The sequence below is a fragment of the Rhinolophus sinicus genome, linkage group LG14, assembly GCF_036562045.2.
Source record: "Rhinolophus sinicus isolate RSC01 linkage group LG14, ASM3656204v1, whole genome shotgun sequence".
Lineage (NCBI taxonomy): Eukaryota > Metazoa > Chordata > Mammalia > Chiroptera > Rhinolophidae > Rhinolophus > Rhinolophus sinicus.
Genome location: NC_133763.1, coordinates 31,453,653 through 31,473,491, shown reverse-complemented (window position 1 = coordinate 31,473,491; position 19,839 = coordinate 31,453,653). Strand labels below are relative to the sequence as shown.

Sequence of the window (19,839 nt, the reverse complement as noted above, 5' to 3'; positions counted from 1 at the left end):
TACTCAACATGATCAGGAAGCTGCAGTACAGTGTGTGCACAAGTGTCCCCATAACCCTGAGTTCAGTGCTGCTTTCTTCCCTCTGTGATGAGCTGATGGGAAGCCACGCCCTGTGCGAGGTCATCAACATGTGCAGGATTCTGATTGTGCAGATTGGAGAGGAGAGATTCTGGACAGAGAGGACCGAGGGTTTAAGAAGGAAAGTAAGAAAGGACAAGGAGAATTTGATTGATGAGTTTGGAGAAGATGGTTGGTCACTGGAATAATGGAAGGTAACGTTGAAAGTGTTGACTAAAACCACTTTAGGGAGGTTTGAATATCCACTAGGAACTTAACCTCATTTTATAGATGACAAGGAGTCACTGGACAGTTTGGGCAGAAGTGTCCCATGGAGAATCTAACAGAGGTATGCAGGACTGATTGAATAGTAGATTATAGGTGCTGGGACGTTATGGGCACAGTCCTGAGAGGAGATGCTGAGAGCACTAGCAAGAGCGGAAACAGAAGCAGAAAGAGGGTGTCTAAAGGATTTGAGGGGAAGCAATGGACACAACCAACTTGGGGATCTATATGGGGGCCGGGTGGATTCCAGGCCCAAGCGACTAGGCAGACAGTCGTTAGTGACATCCTCAGCTTTAGAAATGACATCTTTAATGACTATTCTACTTGCCATCTGTGTCCTTTACCTGTGACAGGTTATTTTTACTCTCAAGACCCGGCCCAGATCTGGCGGGTGGCAGAACAGTTGGAAGTTGGCATGGTGGGCGTGAACGAAGGACTGATCTCCTCTGTGGAGTGCCCATTTGGAGGGGTGAAGCAGTCTGGCCTTGGGCGAGAGGGCTCCAAATATGGCATTGATGAATATCTGGAACTCAAGTATGTGTGTTTTGGAGGCTTATAGGATTTTCAGTTCTTTAAAATATAAAAAGGAAGCTTACCTACATATATGGGGACATGCCATCCATTTTTTTTAAATAAACCAATAGGATATCTGAATTATTAATTTTTTAAAGCTCATCCAGCCCTCCTAATATTAAGCAGATGGGACTCCTACCCCTCCCCTTACCTAACAAGGGACCTGTAGGTGCCACGGTACCTGTGGCCGCCGACTCTCCAGGAACCAGACAGCGCCATCTACCACAGAGCAAAGCACAGTGGGAGGCAGATTGGCCCCAGTGGCCCCATCGCAAAGGCTGATGCCTGCCTGGGCATTGACTTAGCATCTCTCACATGGCCGTGGCACTTAGACCGAAAGGAGGGGACCTCCCTGCAGAGGAGAGCCTTGAGTATGACCGACAGGCTGGTCAGAGGGGCACAGCACTGAAGACACTTGCTAAGTATTTGGAGGTTGCTGCAGAGGCTGAATTAATCATTTTTAAGACTTCTGAAATAGCACAGAATTGTCTGTGCTTCAGTGAGGAAAGAAAGCACTTGGGAGTCCTGGTTCTGGACCAGTTTTTAAAATTGAAGTCTTCATTGTGCTAAATTTACTGCTTAAAGATGATATTTTTATTTCTGTCTTGTTTTCCACTTCATTTTGTTTCCTTTAGGAAAAGAGCCTAAGTGTAAAGCTGACAGCAGAACAGCTTGGTTGAGTGGAAGGCACACACATAGTAGCTTGGCCTGGTTCCTTCCCTGAGCAGTAGCTTTGTCCCATGGACAGGCCGGTCAACAATTCCATCCCCCACATAGAGTGGGGGTTCTGTATATTCCTTACTTAGCTCAATGGGGTATTGTGAGCCTAAGAGAAAGTGAAAATGTTTGCAAAAAAAAAAAAAGACAATCTGATGGTAGTACAGGAGCTGTTAATAGTAGTCTTATTATTATGAGCAGTATCGCTCCCCTTGGGCATCCTGCAGGGGCTTGACCAAGACGGCAGTGCCCAGCTGTCTGCTCCTTGGAACCTGAGTGTGGTTGTCACCGGCAGCCTGCTCACTCTGTCCTCAGAAGATGCTGCTCCTTCCCCTCCAGAAGAGCCAAAGCTCTTTCACCACAGTAGTCACAAAAGGAAGAATTTTCACAATTGCCGATCGATCTTGTGGGGAAGGCATGAGGCCTTGAATTTCAGGCACCTTTTATCCAGTAAGAGTTTCCACAGTTCATCATTTAAAAATAAAACACCCTATGACTGGTGTTTCCTGTCACTCTAAAAGAAAAACTGATTAAGAAAATTCTAGGCTTATCTGGGTATATCTCCCATCCACCGATACACTGAGGAAAAGGACTAAGGGTGGTTCCTGGCAGAATATGCAAATGAAGCTCCTCCCTTTCCCACTCTGTGTGCAGAAATCACTGATAGTCCATGGATATTCCCGGTGGTGGATATCCCCAGTCGTGGAAGGAAAGCGTGAATGAAATCAGTGCTGGGGGCAATTGCTCCTGAACTCACCCAGCACTTAGCATTCCTCACTGAGCCCAGGGAAGTGACCATAGCCAGTCCTGGAACTCCTTGTATTTGGCCTGGATCACACGAGCCGTGTCCCTGGGGCCCAAAAAAGGAAAGCGCTGAAACCTGCCTCCTGGTGACATACATTGCCCAGGCCCTGTCAAGAATCATACACGCAGCACACTGACAGTTAATTCCTACTTTGTAGTTTTCAGGTTGTTTTATACAACATTCTAATTACTTAATATTTGAGTGTTTTCTATTAACAGTAAAAATGCCCTGTTATTTTTTAGATGTCTAGAATACTGATGCTTGGAGAAGTTGGAGGAATATATTCAAATAAATGCGTAACTTTGTCAGCCAGTGGATTCCTTGGCTAGGTGGCAGACTTTGAGTTTTCCTGTATATTTAGCTCACCAGGTATATAAATCAGGGCCAGAGACTCACTGTAATATATTTGATTCATTTTTTAATTAAAATAATTCAAAAGGAAATCACTTACTATGTAGTAAAATTGTTCTGGATTGTGGGAAGTGTTTTTAAATGAACATTTTTTTGGTTATTTTTCAGTAAGGTACCATATGTGATGGATGGGACGTATAAAAATATATATGTATTACAACATGAAGTAGAAAAGGACTGTTACTAGCCCAGGGGTTGGCAAATCTGGCCTGCCCTGTTTTTGTACAACGCAGAGCTAAGAATGGTTTTTATATTTCCAAATGGTTGCGGGGGAAATCTAAACAATATTTCATGACACATGAAAATTATATTAAATTCAGATTTCACTGTCCATAAATAAAATGTTACTGGAACATAGCCACACCCTTTCGTTTACCGATGGTCTATGCCTACTTTCTTGGCATGGTTGAGTTCTTGCACCGAGGTAGTATATCCTGCAAAGCCTAAAATATTTACTCTCTGCCTCTTTACAGAAAGTTTCCCAACCCCTGATCCAGACCAAAAAGGAGATACGGACCTTCCCTGCCTTTACCAGGCATTATTTCATTTTGTTGAATAGCTGCTATGTAAAAAGTACTTTCTGTGCATGACTCTGCTGAGTTCTCACCAAGAACTTCCCAGTAATGACCACATAAGTCAAATGAAGGTACCCAGATAATGGGGGTCTGTTGGCCTTGAGAAAGTACTTCTCCGCGTACATTCCCAGCTATGCATAAGCTTGTCTGGATTATATCCTTTCCCTCAGAGTGGCTTTTCAATGTGGTTAAAAATGATTTAAAATATGATTTAAATCATTTAAATATGCTTAAAAGTTAAGTGTTGTTTGTTTCTTTCCATGTCTACCTTTGTTCATATGGAAAGACTCAGTGAAAATAAAGATCAGAAGCACAATGCAAATAAATCTGTTGTCAACTTACTAACTTTAAATTTTGCCACATGACTGTCTTCTCTAAAGGATGGAGCCCAGGATATTAATTATTCTTTTGCCACTATTTCATTTTGCATTTTACTTGAATACTATTTATGCTGTGATTTTCTTTTTCTTTTTTGTGCAATATTTTTTGGGATAAAACTTGGGAATAAGTGTAGTGGGAAGTGTGTTTTGTTTTTTAAATGTGCACGTACCATTTTTCTAGGTTTTGATAATTGTGTAGATGTATAAGTGTCTTGTCAGCAGAGTTGTGTGTGTAATTAATAAATGTTGAATTAACACAATTTCCTATTTCTGTGATGAAGTTTCTGCTGGCAGTTTTTTTCTTGCCAGTTCATCATTTGAGTTTGTATTGGATATTATTAGACTAGTTCAGATATGTATGAAGGATAGCAGAATATGCAACCCCAAAATTTGCCACATTCGCATAAAGGATTATTGTGAGCTGAAGGCAACAGAGAAGAAGGAAATACAAGAAAAGCTCTCTGCCCTCCTCCTATTTGCCTAAAAGCAGGATGTAAGTTTACAAAGGTGCCCCTCCTCTGCCCTCCACCATGAAGGACAAAGGTTAATCCCCAGAGACAACTCTATACCCTGGAGAGGGCACCAGAGGAATCTATGTAACAAATTTCACTAACTAGCCTTTATCTCTGCCTTTAAAAGCCTACAACTGCTTTCCTGTCCTGTCATTTCTCCACAAATGTATTGATCTTTCTTGAAGAAGTTATGTAAGCCAGAGTTGTAAGCCACCTCTTTTTTAAAATTTATTTTTCAATTACAGTTGACATACAATATGTTATTTTCAGGTGTACAACATAGTGATTAGACACTTATATAAGTGATCACCCTGATAAATATAGTACCCATATGACACCATACATAGTTATTACAATATTGACTATATTCCTTATGCTATCTTTACATCCCCATGACTATTTTGTAACTACCAATTTGTACTTCTTAATCCCTTCCCCTTTTCACCCATCCCTCCAATCCCCCTCCCATCTGGCAACCATCAAATTGTTCTCTGTATCTATGAGTTTGTTTCAGTTTTGTTTGTTCGTTTATTTATTTAGGTTCCACATATAAGTGAAATCATGTCGCATTTGTCTTTGTCTGACTATACTCAGCATAATACCCTGTAGGTCCATCCATGTTGTTGCAGATGGATGGCAAGATTTCATTCTTTTTTGTAGCTGAATAATATTCCATTATGTATCTGTACCACTTTTTCTTTCTCCATTCATCTATTGATAGACACTTAGGTTGCTTCCAATTCTTAGCCATTATAAATAATGTAGCAGTGAACATATAGATTCATGTCTTTTTGAATTAGTGTTTTGGGGTCTTTGGATAAATACCCAGAAGTGGAATTACAGATCCTTCTTTGTCTCGTTATAGCCTTTGTTTTAAAGTCCATTTTGTCTGGTATAAGTATTGCTACCACAGCTTTTTATTTTTTTATTTTCTTGAAATATCTTTTTCCATCCCATTACTTTCAGTCTGTGTGTCTTTCAACCTGAAGTGAGTCTCCTGTAGGTACTATATGTGAAAGATCTTGTTTTCTTATCCATTCAGCCACTTTTTTGATTAGAGCATTTAATCCATTTACATTTAAAGTAATTATTGATAGGTATGTAGTTATGGCCCTTTTGTTATTCATATTTTTTATTTTTTTTCTTAACATTTCTTATAATACTGGTTTGGTGGTGATGAAGTCCTGTAGCTTTTTCTTGTCTGAGAAGCTCTTTATCTGTCCTTCAATTTTAAATGATAGCTTTGCTGGGTACAGTAATCTTGGTTACAGATCCTTGTTTTCATCACTTTGAATATTTCGTGCCAATCCCTTCTGACCTGCAATTTCTGTTGCGAAATCAGCTGATAATCTTACAAGAGCTCCCTTGTAGGTAACTGCTTTTCTCTTGCTGCTTTAAGATTCTCTGTCATTAACCTTTGGCGTTTTAAGCCACCTCTTTGAGTTACTAATTTTTCCCTGGGTACCACCAAGGAATACAGGAAGTATATGTGCTGATAAACCTCTGTTTTTCTTGTGTTAATCTGTCTTTTATTACAAGGGTTCCAGCCAAGCACTCGGAAGGGTAGAGAGAAAAGTATTTTTCCTCTAACACATGTGTAAGTGGTGCTCTCTACCCAGAGAGCTGCTAGTCAGTGAGTGCCCTGGACCAGGAGCCTGCATGTGAAATTTTGTACCCTAGCACCTACAGTAGGGCTTGTTCCGTGGTTCCTGCTCATCAAACGTTTATTGAACTAAACTTACCTGCTTTGCAGAATGAGGCTGTCTGAGAAAGGCATATACTCCAGCTTTCTCAAATTTTCTAATCTCTCTTCTATATACTCCACTATTAACTATTACGTACTTTTCCCAAAGTTTGGGGAGTTTTTTTTTATACAGAAAAGTATGTAAACTCACAGGAGTTAACCAAATAGGTTCCTGTGTCCCTTCACCTAGCTTCTCCCAGTGTTAACATCTTATGGAACCAACAGTATCAAAACCAGGAAATTGGCATTAGTACAATACTGTAAATACAAGCTTTATGCCAATTTTACTAATTTTTGTGTGCATGTGTGTGTGTGTGTAGTTTTACCCAATTTTATCAAATCACTAGGTAGATTTGTGTAGCCACCACCACAACCACGCTACAGAACCAAGGAATCACCACCAAGGAATTCCCCTGTGCTGCTTTATTGTTAGTTGGCTTTGATGGTAAAGTCTCTTGGCAAGGTTTCTTTTTTCAATTAAATTTTCACTTAGTGTAACACATGCAGAAAAGAGAACATACGTGAATAAGTGAACAACATGCTGAATTTTCACAAATGGAAGACACACTGTGACCAGCTCCCACAGCAAGAAACAGAACACTGCCAGCCCCTACTTGTGCCCTTTCTAGGGTGGCTCGCTTTTTTTTTTTTTTTTAAAGGAGGGCGCAGCTCACAGTGGCCCACATGGGGATTGAACCGGCAACCTTGGTGCTACCAGCACCACGCTCCAACCAACTGAGCTAACTGGCCACCCCAGTGACTTGCTTTTTAATGAAGTATTTGGAGGACAAGTCTCTCTCTTGAGGGCTAAGTTCTCGAAATATCTCACTGTTCCTCTGAGATCAAAAAGAAAATACTTTGGCTTGAGGGATACTTTAAAATAGGAGTTTTATGGTAAGTCTTAGGCTAACTCAGACTTAACTCAGAACTTTTTTTTTTCAGTAATGGAAAGTTACCACTGGAGATTACAAAGACTTGATCCATTTAGTCTAGAAAGTGCAGCTCTGGTCTCTCAGTAAATAAATACAAAGCTCTTACAGGACTGAGGATGACCCAGGAGCCATTTAAGTAGGTTGCTAACTACAGTCACCCCACTCGCTTGAACAGTATCTTTACCTCAACAAGTATTTTCCTTATCAAAGTTGCTGATGAGGCAGGTTAAATGACTTAGGGATGAAAAAAATCAACAATGGATACATATTGAATGATTCCATTTTATGTGAAACTCTAGAAAATTCTAGCTAATCTATAGTGACAGTGGATTAGTAGTTGCCTGGGGAGGGAGAGATTACAAGGGCTCACAAAGAAAGTTTACCTTGATTGTGGTGATACTTTCACGGTTGTTCATACATTAAAACAAATTGTACTCTGTAAGTGAATGCAGTTTATTATGAGTCAATATTTTTGTCAACCTAGCTTCAATTCCAAGACTTTTAACACAACCCAGTTCTTTCAATCCATTAGCTTCCTAATAGGGAGGCCACCCTTAAAACAGACAGGCATGGCTGTGAGGTTTTAAGGACTGAACAGGTGACACCCCACTCTTCCCCACCTGGAGGCTGAGTAGGTGATGCAGGAGTTACGCAGATGGAACACAAAATGTTAGCTTTATTACTGATAGAAACTGGATTAGGGGATGTAGCTTAGGGACACACTCCCCTTAATCTAATTTGCACACAGCCCCCCCCCCCCAACGGTGAGTATACTGCCCATTGATGTCAGAGAATCTGCTGGTGGGGACCCTCTGGCCGAGGAGAGGAGGCAGACAGAACTGAGCATGCTCAGTGCCTCCCACACTCCTGTCCTCCCACAGGATGGAGGGAATCAGGAGTGTTACTCGAGGCTTCAGAATTTTTTTCTGTAAAGGGCCAGATAGTAGATATTTTAAGCTGGGGACACAGTCTCTGTTGGAACTAGTCATCTCTGTTACAGCACAGAGCAACCATAGACTGTATGTCAGTGAGTGGATGAGCGTGCATGTGTTCCCATAAGACTTCATCGACACTAAATCTGAATTTCATGTAAGTTTCACGTGTCACAAATATTCTTACAATTTTTTTCAACCATTTGAAAATGTGAAAACGATTCTTAGCTCACAGGCCACACGCAAAGAGGTTGTGGGTCAGTTTGCTGACTTCTACTCAAGGGAAATCACTCTACACAGAAACACACACACTCACAAAAAGATCCCCCCCTCCCCAACAACAACTGGACTTTACAAAAAATATAGACACCTGTATGCAGATTAGTACGTAAGTTTAATAGTGTTATATTAGAAATATGCCTTGTCAGTACATGGGGAAAATAATACATTTTACAAAAGTAAAACCAAGACTTAAGCCGAAGTCCATGATAACCTGGTCACACACAAAGAGTGGTACTCCTCCCTCCCCGTCCACGAGGTTGGTATGTTGTGTGTTTCTTACCTCAGTAAATGTTTGTCAGGAGAGTCTTTAGTCACAAATATGACTGGCCTCTTAATACTGTGGTCTTGAATCCTTGTTCATTGAATTTAAAATAGCAACAAAGCCTGTTGTTTACCTGTCAGTCCCCCAAGTGCCCTCCCCTACATGCCGGGGCCTGCTTTGCTCATCTGCGCAAAGCTCTTGGGGAACCTGATCTTCCAAAGGCCCTTCATGATGAGCACACAGGAGGAAGAATGCTGCTGTCATCCCACCTCCCACTCTGCTCATGTGATGAGGAGGGGATGAGAGAGGACCCACTTTCTGATCACTAGTGTGATGTTTACTTATTTACTCAACTCAAGATCCTCCTGTGGAGGAAGGAGCCAAGAGGATGGCTGAGAAGGCAGAGAAGGAGCAGAAGCAGCACTTTGCAGACCAGAGGGGTGGCCTGGGGGTGACCCAACGGGAACATCTGGGGAGGGAGCTCCTCTCCTTTCTTCTTTTTCTCTCACCGCAGAAAGCATTCCTCTTAGTCATAGGAACACATGGTCCAACAGGTCCACCAGAATTTTCCCTCCAACGGGGGGTGGGTGGGTGGGGAGGAGGAGCTCTTTGTGTAGTAGAAGTAAGGAAGTAGAAAGCATGGAATTTGAAGTTTAAAAATTCTGCATGCAATTCCCAGATCCATGCATATTGGCTGTGACCTTGGGCAAGTTATTTAAACTCTCTGGGCCTTCTCATCATTTTCTAACAAGAGGATAACACCTACTTTTCAAAGATGAGTGTAAGGATCAACTGAGTATGTAAAACACATGTATTACGTACATAAAGCACTTAACAGATGACTCTCCCTTCATCATGATACTCCACCAGTCATCTCCACCAGAAGATGGGTTGCCATCTTCTATGCCAGAAATTTCCTATTGTGCACGAAAATAACATTACTCACTAGGTTGGGTAGACTTTAAGTTTATGAAGGTAACTATTGGTGTAAAAAGCATCACGTTTTCCTTCTAACATCATAGATAGTATTGAACTGGCTAGCAATACAGAAAGTGTAGGCATAAGCAAAGAAATTATTTCTAAAATAAAATCACACTCCTGTACTTTTTAGTTCTGCCATTCCCTCTAAAGTACAATAATTAAAAACAAGATAGTCTCATGAGGATGAATATTACCAGAGATAACCAAAGTACCTGAAAGCTTAACTTTTTAAAGGCCCACAGAAATTTTTTTCTCTATTGCTCCTGCCCCAGTGATTTAAACCTACTGGTTTAATCTTGGTTCTCCACTTAATCATAGCAAAGCAATCCTAGTTTTACAGAAACTTGTGCAACAGGATATTATTCAGGTGTGGTCACGCTTGATGCCACAACACTGGTTCTATCTGTGATGGCCCCACCTGTCATTCTAGTCTTCCCACAAAGAACGCCAAGGACATCACCCAGGCCACCAGCCTTAGGATCATGAGCCACGGGGAACTTGTCAGATTACAGTTACTGTAGCTCATTGCTCTGGGGTGCTGCTTTATGGTTGGAGAAGGTTTAATTTTTTCATATATTTAAAATGTCTTATTAGTAGAAAAACTGCTTAATAAATGTATTTTTAAACATATGAAGTGACTATGTCAAGTTATTATTGTGGAAAGTACCTGTAAGGGTCCAGAGTAGCATGAGCCCACTGAAATAATTAAGACTGTATTAGAGTTTGGAATAGATGCAAAGTTGCTGAGTCATCACCGTGTCTGTTGCAGTCCAAATGCATGGCTACATTTGGTAACAAGAGGATAACACCTACTTTTCAAAGATGGCCTGTAGTACATAGTTGATAATTGTTTACGGAATTAATCATCACTTCTATTGTGTAGAATGGGTCTAAGTGAGGCCTCAGTGTAGTGTGTTTTTCTTGGAGAAAGAAAAGGTACAGAATGTTAAAATCCTGCCTCAACGGCTGGTCATTAAAGCTCCCTTTCTATTGCCTCTGGTCCTGATAATACAAGTCTTGAACTTCCAAGAGCTGCTTTCCAGAGAGAGTGCAGAAATGGCGGTTGGCCAGAGCAAAGGAGTAAGAACAGGAGGGCTTTGCTCTGTATGGGTGTCACGCTCAGCACAGAAAACCTCTTGCACAGAACACAGCCCACACCTTGGGTGAACTATTTTAAGAGACGCACCCACCTGCCTTTAGGGGCCCTACCAGAGGAGCCGTGTTCAGGAAGTTGTCCTTGTAATCACAGCTCCTAAGAGAGAAATCAGCCCTCTTTATATCTGTTTTTAACTCACCTTCCCTAGGGGTCTGCAGATGGGAACAGGTGTTAACAGAGACAAATCTTAAACACAGGCAATACTGTGCCAGCTACAGAAACATAAAACCCTTTTTAAGCACAATATATATACCTTAGCATTTTACCCAGCTTTTATCCTATTAACAAGCATCCCTGTTAAAAGAGCAATGTTTTTGTTCTGTTTTGTGTCTTGAAAACTCCAAGAAAACAGTTCTTTTTAAATATGGGGACACACACCCAGCCCAATTTGAAAGACATCAATGCACTGTTCCAACAAGCGTTAGTTTGGTGCCTTAACTCCCAGTGACTGGTTCTGGATTAAGGATTCCTATGGCGTCCCTCCATTTCACAGAGGCTCAATTATCTGTCTTTGGAGCCAAAGCTGAAGGAAGCTCCGTTCCTGACAGAGCTGCTCATGGAGACCTTTGAGTCTCTTCTCTCCGTCCTCTCCCGGCTGAAGAGCGTGTCCTGATCACTGTCAAGCTCAGACTCGGATGCCATCAGGCTGGCGTTGTGCTCTGTGCTTTGGTGCTTAATACCTCAGGAGAAGCAGACAGAGCATCTTGAGGGAAACTCTCCCTTGTCTGTCGTTCTGGCTGCAGGTGACAGGTGCCATGCAGAGTTGTGCCCTCTGCACTTTCACAGAAATCACTCACAGCACAGCAAGAGGTCTGGGTCTCCTAGTGAATAATGGCAGTGGCTTTGGAATCCCACCTGAACTCAAGTCTGAGCTTTGACACTACCAGTTTGTGACCCTGGGCAAGATGCATAACTTTTCTGGGCTTTCAGGCTCCTTTCTATTAAATTGGGAGAAAACAAAGCATCTACTCCAAGGGTTTATATGAGTGTTAAGTGAAATACTGCATGTAAATCTCTTGCCCAGCATTTAGCTCTCAGTAAGCACTCAATAAATGAAAGCTGTTACGATTTTACCATCTATTTCAATCACGTTTTTGGTTGTGATTGTTGGGGGTTAAAACAAGAGATAGACAGGTATAAGATATGATTCCTGCTCTCAAAGAATTTATAGTGTCTAAGGATTTGAGATAAAAACTCACGAGAAGATGCTTCATAACACGCAAGAAATTTTTAAAAGTAAATCTCATATGAATCAAGAAGAGACAAGTGCACATTGATAAGTTGGCATGACTTGAGTGATATTTCACATAGGATGGGATTTGATGAGAGAAGAGAATTTGCATAGGAGGGTGGGGAGGGGCATGGAGTATGCAGAGGCATCCAGAAATATTTGCAGAAAACAGTCTGGAGAAAATGATTCACGGAGGAAATAATGAAAAAGCCTGGAGAGAGAGATGAGAGCTCACAGAAAAGCACATGAATACAAGGTAAGCCGTGAAGTTTGTATTTTATCCTATATGCAAAGGAGTGACATGATTAAAATGTTTCAAGACATTACTAATAGCACCGTGTGCAGGACAGAAGGAAGAGAGGTGACTGGATGCCGCCCACACACACAGCGGTGTAATGCATGCGAAGGGAGCACAGGCTCTGGGGCACCACCTGTCCACCCGCCTTTGGTGCTCACCACCTGTCACTTGGGCAAGTTGCTCAACTTTTCTTTGCCTCAGTTTCCTCTTCTGTAAAATGGGGCTAATCATAGTACCTACCTCACAGAGATGTGAGTAGGATTAGAATTAAATGAACAGTACCTAGTACATCTTAAACACTAAACACCTGATAACTATTACTGTTGGTCTGTTAATTTAGGGGTGGAGAGTATAAGGGTCTGAGCAAGGGTAGTGGTGATGAGAATGATGAGGAAAGAGGACAGGCGACTAGGCAAGATGGGGGTGGCTGGAGGAGGACATGACTGAGGCTTGGGACCTGGTTATAAGAAGAATGGGGTTCTGTGAATAGGAACAGGAACGTCAGAGGATGAGAGTATTTTAGGAGGAAAGTAGGTGAGATAATGCAGCCCGAATCACTGTAAGCTTTTAGGTATGAAGTGGCTTTTTAACATCCCTGGTATTAAATTATGTCATGCAAGTGGTGATCACCTGGTAAATGCATGCTATTATTTGTATTTCCCGTGAAGCTTTCCCTGCCAATGCCCCTCACTACACTCTCCACACAATCAGTCATTGGCCTCTGTGTTCCTGCAGGGCATAGTCCATGCTTCCATAGGACTCTGACTCAGGTGTAATTATCCTGCCCTGGGCTGGGAGCATCTACAGGCACGTGTGTGTTCCATTCCCCGCCCCATCTTCTGGGCCTGATTTGGTGTCTATGCATAGGACAGGCACCCAACATTTCTATGCATAACGTTTAGCATCTCACAACTTTAAAGGTGATTATATCCCTCTGTAAGAATTAATTTAGTTATAAACCTAGAATTATAAAAAATCCACAGAATCAGTGGTAAGCAACCTGGGAAGCCAGAGAAGGTATAATACATGTTCAAGAGCTAGTAACTGAGAATCTGGGAGTCAACTGAGGTGGGCAGCAGATAATTCTAAGCACAGGGATCTATTAGCTTGGTCAACAATGTCAGTTTTCTGTAGAAGCCATTGTGTCCATCAATATACATAGCTAATCAGCTAATGCAGCTGCTGGGAAATGTTTGGTTTTGAAGTCCAAACATTATTTTGCTGCATTTCTTGTGTACAGACCTAAAGGGAATAGCATTCAGAGATGAGCTGGTGTGAAATGGCATTGCCGGCCCTGCACCCCCAACCAGGAGTAGAGAAAAGATAGGCACTGGGGACACCTGCATGAAAAGCAGTCTTTGCTGCAGGATCACTGGACAGGTACTCAGCTGACAACAGGTGTTTCATATAAGGACACAAGGACTTAGCCAAAAATTTCATTAAATTTGTGACACTCTTATCTTCCAGTCCACATGTCCTTGGGACTGAGGTAGGTTGTTGCACAGGCCTGGCCCACAGGCAGCTGAGTGGGCAGCGGCCACGATCTCCCGTCCCCATGGGATGCTGTGTGCATGAGAGCGGCCTGCAGGGCCCGCCAGATGGTTTCTCCCAGGGAACACTCTTTGCTTTGCTGGACCTATAGAACCTTGCTTCTTCTCTGCCTGCATGTGGATCACTACCCCTCCAGCCACCACCAGAGACTCCCCCTGGACTGTAAGACTCAGTAAACCTAGGACCTACACTCAGCCACCTGGTGTGCTCTTTGGGCTTGCGGCTTCTCAGGCACAAATCTTGAAACAACTCGGACTCAGTCCAAGCAGCTGTTTTTCTTCACAGAAGCCCAACCTGACTCTTCCTTCGACCTTAAAGTGCTGATTCCAGCCTGTTCTCCCTTCACCCCAGGAAACTCTCAGGCAAACACCTGGATTAGATAATGTAAAGGCACCAGGGAATCATCTTGGAGAACATCTTACCATATTTGGGCCTCAACTCCATCCTTTCCTGGTCATCCATGTCCTCTAGGATGGTGTACTTTGTTTTCTTCCTTATTTTAGTCCTGTTTCGTCTGAAAGGAACAATGTAAAGCTCAACTCATCTCAGAAAGGTACCTGGGATCCAGGATTTAAAATGCATGGAGGACACTAAAGGAAATGCTTGCCTTTAGAATGTTATTAAATTCTATTAATTGGCACCTTTTATTAATGATAGAGAAACACACTCGTGGGACTGAAGTACATCACACATCTTGAAGAAACAAATAGAAATGGCCACACCACTATTGCCCACCTAGCTTTAGTTTGCAGTGCCAGAGACCTTTACAGTAATTGGCCCAGGGAGCTTTTCTCCATGAGCAATTCTTCCCTCAGAAAAATCTGAATGAGCAATTGTTCCCCTGAACCTACACTACCCTGTAATACCCGGGGATGCAGAAATAAAAAGATGACATGAACAAGCAATCAGAAAAAAACATAAATTATAATAAATTCACAAAATTAATGAGCAACTACCCAGTCTTTCATTTATTCACAACACATAAAAACATGTGCCTCATCTTCTGTTTCAGAGGATTATTTGAAAACAAACATCAAAACCATATTAAGATACGTAAAGAACACACAGTAGTTTCATAGAACAAAGACCATTTTCTGATAGCTTAGTGATTACGAGTATGGTGATTATGAGTAAACCCTAGGCTTACTAGCTGGGTGACTTTGAGACAATTTTTTGATACTTCTGTGCCTCCGTGTTCACACCAGGAAAATCGGAGTAAGAATGGTCCTTTTGCACATAGCTGATGGAGGACTAAATAAAATAATACATACAAAGCACTTAGAATTACTAATCACAGTGGGAAACAATAAACATTCACAATCACTGTCATCACCATCATCACCTGATACATACGCATATGTCGCTATGTCACAAAGCTGCAGAATTTTAATAGTCAAGCACAGTAGTGTTACCAGCATCCAGGTAGTTCTGGGAAAACTTAATAAAATTCAGTCCTCTGAGGTACCTGGGCCTGTGCCTTCCTTCACCAGCCTTAACTTTGGGAAAGTAATCACAAATAAAAGTAAAATAACTTATAAGTGGTTTCTGAAAAATAACTATTAATTATGGTATGGTACCATTATACTTTTATCATGTCCTCTATGGAGAGCAATTATGGTGTTTCACATAGGAAAGTGGCTCCAATGCTGTCTTCTAAGGGCTGATCACTATCCTATGAATCTCCTCCCAGAGGGTAGGCATCTGGTTCCGGGAGACTAGGACTATAAGGCAGGTCTGGGGTTCTCAGAGGTCAGCTCCACGGAAAAAGAAAGATGGAAAAACCTAAAGCAAAACTTCTCTTTGGTGATGGTATCATCCTGCTTAAAGTTTTGCATTTATTAGGTAGACTTCAGGTACATTCAACTGTTGCTTCACACAAGTAAAATAATCAAAACCTACAGTTTGTATCAGTATACTTCTGGAACTCTTCCTCTAGCGAGAGTGGTAAGTAGGCCCACTTAGGTAGTGTTCTAGTGAACACAATGTGAGACTGACACAAAATAACATTAGATGTGATACAGAATCATTGAACCTTCTAGAAAATATGAGAGTTGCAACAAGAAAGCTGTCTCCAGTATTATTCCATCTATCCAGGCACACATGCCTTGTGGGAGAGAGCACATTATAAAGTACTTTTAAAGTCTAGTTTGTCTTCATAAAAAGAGTGATTGTCAAACAGTTAGCAGTTTTACAAACCCAAGCAAAGGCCATTAAAACTGTCATACCCCATTTAATGATGTGTCTGTATTTCAGATAAAGAAACAAGCACACTGGTACCTCTCGCAGCAGCAAATGCAAAGCCAAGTGAAGCCCCCATCAGCACTGTGAGAGTAAGAGCCAGCACTGTCACACAGATCACACTCCATTCTGAAAAAACAAGGAAACCAGAGTGGACACACCATTTGCAAAACAACTTTATTTCAGTGATTCGCAATGAATACTTCTGGGTCCTGTAAGGCCATCTGTGGTGTTGATAACCCCTTGCCAGGCTGGTAGCAGAGCACAAGCAAGGTAAAATACAAATAAATCAGGAACAACCTAAAATTGTCCTACTTCTGTCCATTTGGTTCAGGGAGCTCATGGAGCACATATTTCATGCTGACTTGAGCATAGAATAATATGAAAAAAAACTACAATTAATCAATTGGGAAATAATACCTCTTAAACACCCATGTATAGCACATCAAAATACTCATTCCAGAATCACAACCCTCCCCCCTCAAATAGTTCTGGTTTGGTTTTAACAAAGCAAATAACATATTTATATGGCTGCCTATGACATGAAGACACTTCACAGAGTCAGGCAACATTTCAGAAAACAACTGGTCTTCACTCCTTCCACATCCTTGCAGGAATCCAGTGTAGAAAGCTTTGCAACGGCAATTCAGAAACGGAGAAACCAAGGGAGCAAAGACACAAGGTTTAACTCTATTAAATCTTCTGTATACTGCTAGTGACCCAAGGGCTGACTAGCTTCAAATTTCAATGTAGAGTGAGTGGGAACATAATTTGGCAATCAGCCCTTACAATTTTTTCCTGCCAATTATGTCCATCTGGAGCCCCAATACAATGCGTTTACTCTTAGAAACAGACTGGCATTAAAATATAGTTTCCTCCCCAGAAGAGACGGAAAGGCCCAGCTTCACAGGCTGGGGTGGTGGCTCCAATTCTTGGTGGCTGCTTGGCAGACAGCCTGGAAGAGTGGGCCAGTTCTCTTATTCAACTGATTCCAGCAGGTCCCCACCAGAGGCCACTTCACCAGAAGGCCACACTGAGCCCAAGCCAAGGTAGGTGCAATCTGGAAACATGGTCCACGAGGCCTCTCTTAGCAATACCAGAGATGGTTAGCCCAATCAGCTCTGCCAAAATGAATTTCCTCATCAGGAAGTTGAATGGAAAAGCCTAAACACAACCCCAAAGGTGAAATGTGTGAGGATCTCAGCATCTACCAAGTGAGCTGCTTCACTTGGCTTCTATGAGAAAAGGGTGGAATGTTTACAGCTGCAAAACCTGGCAGATATTTCAAAACGAGCTGTCCTCACCCAAAGCCACCACAACCTCAGGACTCACCACAGTTGCTCTCCCCATCATGGATGTAACACTGTATCAGATTCTCCATCCACAGCTGGGAACAAATGCAGCGCTTTGTGATGGGGTCACAGTGGCCATGACCAGAGCACTTCAGAAGGCAGCCTACAGGGAGGCAAGTGGGCAGAAGTCACCATGGAGAAAAGGATCCCCGGCTTCTGCTTGTTGTGGGTTTTCACGTTTTAGGCCCCGAACAGATGCATCCTGTTGAATCAAGAGCCTCTTACAGTATGGAAAGGGGTTCCAGGAATAGTCAGTCAGCATTGAAAATCTCATCAGGAAGCAAATGGCAGAAACGATCCAATCCATACCACATAAAAGCCTTAAAAATGTAGCAAAAACATAGCACCACCGTGACAAAGAAAGATAAATTCTAAGAATTTATCCAGTGAAAACAATTGGGGATTTGCATAAAGATTTATCTACATTGTAACATTATTTAAAAGCAACTTTGTAATCCATGAGTAGAGGACAGGTTGCATAAATTGTGGAACTTAACGTAGTAGGATGGAATACTATGCAGCCATATCTTACTGAATGAGAGATTTTAAAAGCTTTGAGAAAATGATACTATACTTTGAAGTCAAAACTCAGATTAAAAAACATATATCAAATTATCCTGATTGTATTAAATGTTTCCAGAAATGGGGGAACTAGAAGGAAATACTTCAGAATATTAACATAAGTTAAGTTTGGATGGTGGAAATTCTAGACTCTAGAATCTAGAAAATTATTTTTAAAATGTTTACCCTACTGGATATTACAAATTTCCTAAAATAAATAAATAGTAGTGGTAGCTAGAAAAAAAGAAGCTATTAAAAATTAAGTTACTCCAGAGAGGGACCAAGATGGCTGATTAGAAAAGGAGATTAGGGCACAAACATAAACAGAGGAAAGACCATGTAAAGACACAAAGAAAATGGTCATTTACAGGATAAGGAGAAGAAACCAACCTTGTGACACCTCGGTCTTAGACTTTTAGCCTCCAGAATTGTGAGAAAAATTTTTGTTGTTTAAGCAAAAAAACAAAAGGTATTATAGGTGAGACAGTCAATTGTGGGTAGATATATATGGAAAACAAATTAAATTTTACTACCCAAACATTATCATGTCCCTTGTAACTCTCACATTCCCCAGTATCTATTGAAATGACCACTTTAATATAATAAGGGATCATGTTTGTCATAAGGTAGGGACAGAAAACTTAGACAAAGATGTTTCCATCCATACCTATGGATCAGTTTGGTGCCGGGAAGGAGTGACAAGCAAGAAGCTAAGAAAAGAGGTAAATGGAAGCCCTTATAAGCTGTCTTAAATTTTCAGTAGACTATATCACAACTTAAGGCATGATGTCCAAGGTAAATAAGTCATACAAATACCACTTTACTGGCCAAGAATACTTATGTCTTTAACACTCTTCTGACAGTTTAAATATGAAATTTCTGACAATGAGCATTATCTGAGAACACAGTTCTAAATACTGACCCATGACTGTTGTTGCTCTCTAGTGTCCCTCACAGAGAGAACAGGTGTCAAATGTTGCAGAAAACCTACTGGGGAGAAACAAATGCAAACAAGTGCCTGGATGCTAAAGCGAAATGCTCACACAGCACTCCTCTTTCCATGCCAGTAAAACTTAGCCTTGATTGTCTAGTCAGATTCTTTTAGAATATTCCCATAGGAATAACCCCCAGTGATATTCCTATAGGAATTACCTCCAATGTTTAATTTCTAATTTAGAAAGATAATTAAATATTCAACTTAATCCTCACGCAATCAAGAAAGACTGTGAGACCTGACGGCAGTGTGGCCATAATGGGACTTAATCCCACTTCACCTCCTCCAAGAAATCTTTCACTTTCATCTGAATGGGCAATCATTTATGTTTCTATAAGATTCTCATCGCATTTAATTTGATGGGGTGTCTAGCTCAGTGGTACCCAATTCTGAATATACAACTAAATATCTATATTACTTGTACTCTTAAAATAAATAAATAAATAAACAAACAAACAAATAAAATATTTCTATAGGGAACATACCTGCTGTGTCAATTCTCAAGACTTTGAGAAAAGCAAGAAATCAGCCCTCTCTTTCGAGAGTCGTCTGTGCAGATTTTGGGCCACTTCAGCAGTTTTGAGGACTTTGAATGGCGGCCCACTCTGTACATAAAACACAATCACGGTGCTGCAGAGGAGACAATGAGAGAGGACAGATACACAGTCAAGCGTGACCGACATGATGTGTCCATGCCAGCCATCTGGCCTGTGAAGGTAAGGAGGTAGAGTGCCACAGCTCTGGCTTGGTGAGGACACAGGGCGTACCCTCTAGGCCAAGGAATTGATCTGTTTCTGTTCACAAATAAAAGCTCTTCAGGCCCAGAATACAGCTGGTGATAGACCTTTAGCTAAAGGAGCAATGTGGATATGTGTGCAGACACAACAATGCACAGAACTTCTTGGTGTGTTTTTATTTTTAGCTTTTTATTGATATGTAATTTGCTTACCATAAAATTCACCCTTGTGAAGTGTATAATTCAGTGGCTGTTAGTATATTCACCATCATCT

The 19,839-nt window shown here is 41.4% G+C and overlaps 2 protein-coding genes across 3 annotated transcripts in view; one reads left to right on the top strand and one right to left on the bottom strand.

The window, feature by feature from the left end:
- The window catches only part of ALDH5A1 (aldehyde dehydrogenase 5 family member A1), a 39,695-nt gene extending 35,632 nt beyond the window's left edge, over nucleotides 1-4,063 (top strand). For both annotated transcript variants that reach the window (XM_019716816.2, XM_019716815.2), the window contains one exon: nucleotides 696-4,063. In XM_019716816.2, the coding sequence (XP_019572375.2) occupies nucleotides 696-901 (206 nt within the window). In that variant the 3' untranslated portion in view covers nucleotides 902-4,063. The remainder of the gene's footprint in view (nucleotides 1-695) is intronic.
- Nucleotides 4,064-8,305: 4,242 nt separating this feature from the next.
- The window catches only part of KIAA0319 (KIAA0319 ortholog), a 79,327-nt gene continuing 67,793 nt past the window's right edge, over nucleotides 8,306-19,839 (bottom strand). Inside the window, 7 exon segments of the mRNA XM_074318627.1 lie at nucleotides 8,306-11,284; nucleotides 14,107-14,198; nucleotides 15,962-16,001; nucleotides 16,004-16,051; nucleotides 17,255-17,377; nucleotides 19,315-19,339; nucleotides 19,342-19,459. Of these exon segments, the coding sequence (XP_074174728.1) occupies nucleotides 11,106-11,284; nucleotides 14,107-14,198; nucleotides 15,962-16,001; nucleotides 16,004-16,051; nucleotides 17,255-17,377; nucleotides 19,315-19,339; nucleotides 19,342-19,459 (625 nt within the window). The 3' untranslated portion in view covers nucleotides 8,306-11,105.